We start from the raw sequence: 7,724 nt of genomic DNA, 5'->3' as shown, positions 1-7,724 counted from the left end.
GCTCTTTTTTTTAACATTACCATTAAAAAGTACGGGAACACAATGAAAAATAGCATTGCAAAACAGTAATTTAATATTTTTTCACATTGTTTACAAATTTTGATACTAAAATTTTTTGTTGCAGCAATTGACCATCTACCTTGTTTATTGTGATACGTGAAAAGTGTTGCAACTTTTGGTACTTTTTCAGTCACAAACAGGGTTGTATATCATGCGTACTGTGATTTCGATGTCGATTTCGCTGAAATCACGAAATGAGATGATTTCATTTTTGTATGCGAAATCATGATAATTTTTGCTTGATTCCGCGCGAAATCACGAAACGCCTTCGAAATCACGAAAAGACGCCGAATGTAAACCAAACATAACCCACTTCATGAGGATTTATTTATTTGACATTTACGCTATGGAAGGTGAAGTGTAACCAGGTATTAGCAAGTTCTCAGCAAACAACTGTTAAAATTGTTTTCTGATTTCTCATTTTATTTATTTGACTAATACCGTAACCTAGCCCATAGGGCCATGAACTTCTGTGTAAAAAGAAATTATTTATTTCGTATTAATTTTTACAAATTATCACGTAAAAGGACACGCCTAATGGGTACCCCGCTTAAATCTGCGGCTTCCACCAGCGTTGCCAGTATTATGTTTAGTTTACATTCGGCGTCTTTTCGTGATTTCGAAGGCGTTTCGTGATTTCGCCCGAAATCATGCAAAATTTATCATGATTTCGCATACAAAAATGAAATCATCTTATTTCGTGATTTCAGCGAAATCAACATCGAAATCACAGTACACATGATATACAACCTTGCTTTTGCCTAAAAAAGTACCAAAAGTTGCAACACTTTTCACGTATCACAATAAACAAGGTAGATGTGCGAATTGCTGAAACAAAATATGTTAATATCAAAATTTGTAAACAACGTGAAAAAATATTAAATTACATTGTTACAATGCTATTTTTCATTGTGTTCCCGTACTTTTTTCAATCGTAATGTTAGAAAATAGACCGAATTGTCAAAAATTGCTTCCCCATACAAATTTCTTAAAAAATACGGGAACGAAAAAATGACGGAAATTGCAAAAACTCCAGCAAAAATGCCAAAATCAGCGTATCAGCCATCGTGTTCAGATGCCAAAAAACATGCTGCCAGTTTTTACTTGGCCAATTTTTTATAGCAGAGAACAGGAGAAGAGGCTTTTATTCAAAATCAAGTGCAAGTCTTGCTAGATTTCGGAGTACTGGAACGCATTTCTAGCACTAAACGGCGGGGAAAATACTGCAAGTAGTAATATTTTGCAGTTTCTGAACACAACTTTTATGTATCAAAATTTATTATTATAATGTCTCAACGATAAAATCATTTTTTAGTTTTAAATTTCTTAGTATTATAAACAATTAATACGATATATAGATAATTTTACGATCATTTTCGAAATAAAGCAGTAAAGTTCTATATTGTCGTAAATTTTTGATGATTAATTCAATTTACAACAACTTTTTTCTAAAATTCATGTTTGATCAGCTGCGCATTTGCATCTACCTTGATTATTGTGATATGCTTGAAATCAACAAAAAAATAAGTGTAAACACCGGGGTATATTTCAGGATTTCGTGAAATCCTGTGGATTTTAGAGCGCAAGTGTAAACTTGGCATTATTTAGACTCTTTTCCCCAACTTGTCCAAAACTTTTCCCCAAAATTCCCCAGATTTTATTGAATTTTCTCAAAAAAATCCCCAAAAATTTTATAACAAAATATTACAAAAAAATTAAAATTAATTTTATTTTACTATTGAAATTCATATTATTAAACTTGTAAAGTATTCTATACACTTATATATGAATTAAATTAACGATATTGAAAACTTCCCTTTCCCTTTCAACTCGACTGCATTTTATTTCTGAATATAGTTCAAAATAGAAGACTCTTTCTACTCAAGAATTACTTGTTGGAACAGAAAGTATATTTAATACCATCTCCAACTTACGAATGATAACTTTCTCCATTGCGATTCGTGAACAATCGTGGAGATTTTCGTGTTGACAACTGGTTCTAAAAAGGTTCGCATAGAGCTAAAATTGTGTTGACCCAGTGAATTGCTGCAAATATTGGGGTAAAATTGCTTGTAAGTTTAAAAATTGCATATTTATAGGCATCGTTTCAGCATTTGTATTAACAGCGTTTAAGATATTCGGCACTGGTCTTTTTAACTTTAATAATTGTTTACTCAAAAAAGTGTAAGTCAAAATTAAAGCCTAGGTCCATGGCTTCTTATGGTAAATATGCCGAGTCGTCTTCGATCGACTCAACTATTTTTTTAATATCTTCTTAATTTTTTTTATAAATGGTTTCAATATTCGAGTGCACAGGGAAAATGTATATTAGCAGTGTGCATAGGTTTGAAAAATTAGATTAAGGCCCGTTCTCACATCTTTTCTTTAAAATCCCTTTTTGTTATACCTTACTTTAGTCGATGGTCAGACTAGCAAGGTTTCTTGAAACCAATTTCGTTAAAGTTTCTTTTCAAGTTTCGTTAGTGTCCACACACGTTAACGTGAAATTTAAGATTTTTGCGTGTCCTCTTTATTTTACCATTCACGTTTGTTGTGTTTCTCATGCCAATAAAAACAAAAAAATACACAAATAAACCAAAAAACAACACAAAATAATTAACGTTAATAATTTAATTAATATTAATAGTTAAATTTTCACTATTTCATTAATTAACTGTTTTTATTAAATCTTTTTATGTTTGATTTGTTGTTAGCGTTTGTTTGAGAAAATAAAAATGAAAGAAAATGGAAGAAAAACTCTTGCAACGAAAAACAAGAAGAGGCAACATAACAAACACAGAAACCCATGTACATGGGTTTCACTACTTCATACCCCTCGCCTATAAACTTGACGTCGCCATGTTGAAATCGTGCTAGTCTGACCATCGACTTAAGAAAAATAAGGAATAAAGTTCGCATTACCATGGATTTGTTATTACATCTTCAATTCCATTTCAAGCAAAACAATCTGTATACATCAAATTTATTCAAATCGGATTGGTTGATATGAATTTGCTCTCAAATTTTTCTTGTTTTTGGGCGCACTTTAAATATTAAAAGGAACACAAAGTTCCTTTTAATTTATCTGACACTTATTATTAAATCAAATTTGAAGGAATAAAAAACGTGTTATCTGTCCGATATCGGCCAACATTTAACTACAAAAAGGATATAATAACGGGCCTAATACACTAGACAGACGGCAGAGTTAATTTGCATTAAAAATGTCCTAATTTGAATTAATTTTTCACCCTGACAGATAGTATCTGCATTTATGAAACAGCTGTTTGTGTTGCTTGTTTGTACCCAGCAGACCATTTCATAAAGCTTTACAAAAGTTCGCCAAAATATGCGAAACTAATACACTTTCTACCTTTGATCTTTTCACCACGATGAAGCAAAAATAAATTTAATTTATTCGCGATATTTTGAGTCTTTTTAATATTATAGAAATATTGCAAAACTTTAAAAAACAGTTGAGGAAGATATAATTTTCGATACAATTGGTATGGTGGGTAATGAAATTTTTTGTGAAAATAAAAATTTGAAAAAGAGATTTGTTAGAAGGCGTGAAAAACGATTAGCTGCTATTCTACTCGCGAAAGACCACTACTTATTTTGAAGAAACGCGAAAATTGCTGATTTGCTTTCCCTTTTTATTTTCTTAAACATGGAAATTTGACAAAAGGCAATTGATTTTCAACAGCATTGCCATATTGAAATTGCTAAATTCAGTTTAAATTTCCTTTGATTTTGTGCATTAAGAATGTGGATAATGCACGAATTAATTTGAATTAAGGCAGTTAATGCAAATTAACGCTGCCGTCTGTCTAGGGTATAAGCATATTTATCTCTTTTATAATTGGAGGAATGAATGCTAAATAAAGTTTGATTTCATCATTGCCCATCAATGCAGAAATCATTTCTGCAGTTAAAGGCCTGGGTACATAAGCTGTCTTGCCTGATTGCCTCGCTTTCCTGCTTCATTTCTGACATAATAAAAATAAAAGAATAAAGAAGGCCGAGCAAATTTCGAACTTGGTTGCCCTTTTCTTTTTTATTCTTTTATGAGAAGCAAGCAAGGCAAGCAGGCGAGGCAGCTTACATATGTACCCAGGCCTTAAGTCTCATTCAGCAGTAGAAATGATGGAAAATGTTATTTCAATTCAACCCACTGTTCTAGTATACATTATTACAGCTGCGACCAGTTACTATATGATGCATGTATTTTGTGCGTCACGCGTGCGCTACTACTATTCACGTACTGAAATTAAAAAATATCAGATAATCTGAAGTAATTAGTCAAAAAAGAAATTCCCCAAAAATCCCCAAATATTTTTCAGATTTCCTCAACATTTTCCCAATTCCCCAAGTCGAAATTTTTTTCCCCATTTAAAATAAAAATTCCCTAATTTGGGGAAAAATCCCCAATACTGACAACTCTGGCTTCCACCAATCGAGCAACGATAATTATTTACCTATTAAATCGATTTATCGATATGTTTAATAATTTCGATTTATAGATCCCTATTCCGTAGAACAACGAACACAAAAAATAAGGGCAGCGAACGAAAAAAATCAACAGTAGTAATTATTTAGCGAAACAGGAAGGCAGATGCAGATGTAAGGTCGGTCGGGATTAAAAAATTAAAACAATACAAAACAAAGCACAGAAGATTGGAAGATTAATTGCAGTGCCAAATTAAGATCATTGAGCAATAAGACGTTGTAAAATAACAAATTTCCTCTTTGGCCAGTGAGTGAAAGTGAATAACATTACCTAAAACGACCACTTCTATTCTAGAAGCTATCAACTGCAAAAGCAATAACAAATCAAAGTGATTCACTTGCCAACTATATTGAAGGAATACATTAAAAAAGAAGAAAAAAGTATTCGCGTATCATGATTGCGATCAGGTGTTTAGTGTCGTGGTTAGCGGTTTTTGCAGTTCTATGCAGCTGCAGCCACAACATCGCTTCAGCAGCAAAAACCCCAGAACTTGATCTGAGTAATCTAAGCAATATTAATATGAATGACTTGCAAAGCCAACTGCCAGGAGAATTGCCCAAAACCAATCTAACATTAAATGATGCCATATCCTTAGCCAAAGACAAATGCATCAAGCAGGCTGGAGAAGAAAACGGTACTAAAGCCTATAATGAAATCGAAACGGCTACAACGACCTTGAGCGAGTGCATAAACGGCATAATAAATTATACCGCAATTCAGGAAGAAATCGCAATTGCCTCGCCAAATGGGGAATTGGATGTTGTATTTAACAAATACTGTTTGAAACGTCCCGAGGCAATGGCATGTATTGAGGCTTTCAATACGAAACTGACTCCCTGTTTGGATGAAGAAGAGCGCAATAGTCAAGATGTTTTTATGCGTATTATCAGAAGTCTTTTGAACTTTGTATGCCACAAGGGAGGTGATCAGATTGCTTTGTTTATTGCAGAGAAGGGTCCCGAATGTTTGGAGGCCAATAAGGAAGGTATACAGACTTGCATCAACAGTACCTTCTCCGGTTATGTACCCGCCGAAGGAATTGAGAATGTCAAGACCTTACCCAAACTAGTCATGGGTGCCCAACAATGTGAAGATATTGAACAATTGGAAGCATGTATCGTTAAGAAATTGGAAACATGTAATGACACCACACCAGCCAACATTGCCGAATCTATGTTCCGTTTTATCAAGAACGAGACAATCTGCCGCACAGCCAAAGCCCACAAACAGACTGGCAATAGCAGCGGCGCTGTTCGCAATGCTGGTACTTTAAGTCTACAAGCAATTTTCCTACTATTGTTCGTACAGTTAGTAACGTACTTGAAACGTAAGCAAATTGTCGTTTAAAATGTAGGTTTATTTGCCTTTTATAATTTTCTAGCTTACAAAATGTGTGTACTCATTTCATTTTCTTTCGTAATATCAGGGTTAAATACCGGTTAAAATGTAGTTAATGAAATAAAAAAAAAATAGAAAGAACAATTTTTAAATGGTATAGGTTTAAGCGGTTTGGGGATACAGGATGAGGGGTAGTACAAAGAGGAAGCTATGGTAGCTTCTGTATTTGAATCTTTGAACGATACCACCAGACAAGAAGTGACAAAATAATATATTGGCAATATTTTGTTAGTACCTATATTGAATTATAATAATGCAATTCTGAAGTCAAATATTTCCAATGAATGCTCAACACAAACTTGACTAAATTAATCTCATAAACTTTGATGAAAATACAACCTTAGGTCTAGCCTAAAGGCATACATACATATTAGTAGATAAAGGAACAAACAAAAGAATCTCACTTTCTTATCATATTGCATTTTGTGGACCATAACAAAAATATAGATTCAATCCGGATCACACATTTCATATATACATATGTATGTGTGTGTGTGTGAAAAATATTGTTCCAAAATTTAACATTTAATTAAAAAAAAAAAACAATTTAAATATAGACCTTGCACCTTGCCTATTAATTCACACTAGCAACAATAAAATAAATATTCCGTAGTTGTGACGAGCCATCATAGCGTTATTATTGTTACTGACCTCCCCTCCCCATCCTCTCTTTGGTCACATTAAAAAATAATAATTATAGTACGTACATAGTTGAATAAGTATCAAAGTTTACTTAATTTAAACAACAGCAGAAGGTATCACATTATGATGAAGAAATTTCGAAATACATTTTTACGATAAACATAATTTTACTATTACAAGTAAATGCCTACTACCTAACTAGTTACTATTATTGAAATTCAAAAATTCATATAGTCTTCTTTAAAAATCTCAAGTAATTTAATTAAGCTAATAAACAAAAGAAAATCGAATTGTTTTTGTAAGGAAAAAAGTATGAAATCTCATTATCTGAATTGTTTATAAATATGTATACATACATACATGTATGAATAAATCATTGTTTGGAATTTTGTATAATGAAATAAATATGAAATTATATATTGTACTATAATATACGGAATGACTAATAAAAAGCTGAGCTTTATCAGTAGCTGAGAATACGTTCAGATTTTTCATATTATTGTTTAAGAATGCATTATCACAATATTTTCCTTTGTATTCATCTACTGTGTTTTTTTATAATTTTTTTCTTTTGAAAATAATCGCAAACGATATTTTTCTCCCATACTCTTTTTCTATATAAATTGGAAATACAACTATGAATATTCAATAAAATGTATAATGAAATGATCAATTAAGATGTTTATTTCTAATTGTTTTATTCTATTGAGGTGGGTGTTTTAAAAACAATGTTTGGAACTATGTACATTCTTTTAAGATTTTCCCTTCTTTTACATTATTAGTCACGGTCCACACTACAGCGAATTCAATAAAATAATTTAATGAAATTAGGCGTTCTTAGATCGAGTTCCATACTAAAGTAATTTTATGAAATTGCGGTAGTGGGGAACTCGATCTAAGAACGCCTAATTTCATTAAATTTTTCATTGAAATCGCTCCAGTGTGGACCGGGGCTTAACTAATTTTATGTGCTGCAATTCTCAGTTTGTTGCAAGAGAGAGTGGTGAAGCAAATGGGAACCACTTAACTCGCAATCTAATTTCTTAATGTTAAAATTTTGTTTTTCAAAATAGGCTTAATCCCATAGTCGTTGTTTTAATATTTTATTAGAACA

At 32.2% G+C, this 7,724-nt stretch overlaps 1 protein-coding gene across 1 annotated transcript; it reads left to right on the top strand.

Moving 5' to 3' along the window:
* The first annotated feature begins 4,585 nt into the window (after nt 1-4,585).
* On the top strand, nt 4,586-7,283 carry LOC141396605 (27 kDa hemolymph protein-like). Its single transcript, XM_073972215.1, has one exon. The coding sequence runs from the start codon at nt 4,964-4,966 to the stop codon at nt 5,915-5,917; it is 954 nt and encodes a 317-aa protein (XP_073828316.1). The 5' UTR covers nt 4,586-4,963; the 3' UTR covers nt 5,918-7,283.
* Nucleotides 7,284-7,724: the final 441 nt, after the last annotated feature.

This window comes from Musca autumnalis, unplaced genomic scaffold, assembly GCF_047663935.1.
Source record: "Musca autumnalis isolate F117 unplaced genomic scaffold, ASM4766393v1 scaffold_3, whole genome shotgun sequence".
NCBI lineage: Eukaryota > Metazoa > Arthropoda > Insecta > Diptera > Muscidae > Musca > Musca autumnalis.
This window is presented reverse-complemented; position numbering and strand designations above follow the sequence as displayed.

What these genes read in the sequence shown, in the direction of transcription:
- LOC141396605 (XM_073972215.1), top strand. Translation starts at nt 4,964, where the DNA reads ATGATTGCGATCAGGTGTTTAGTGTCGTGGTTAGCGGTTTTTGCAGTT.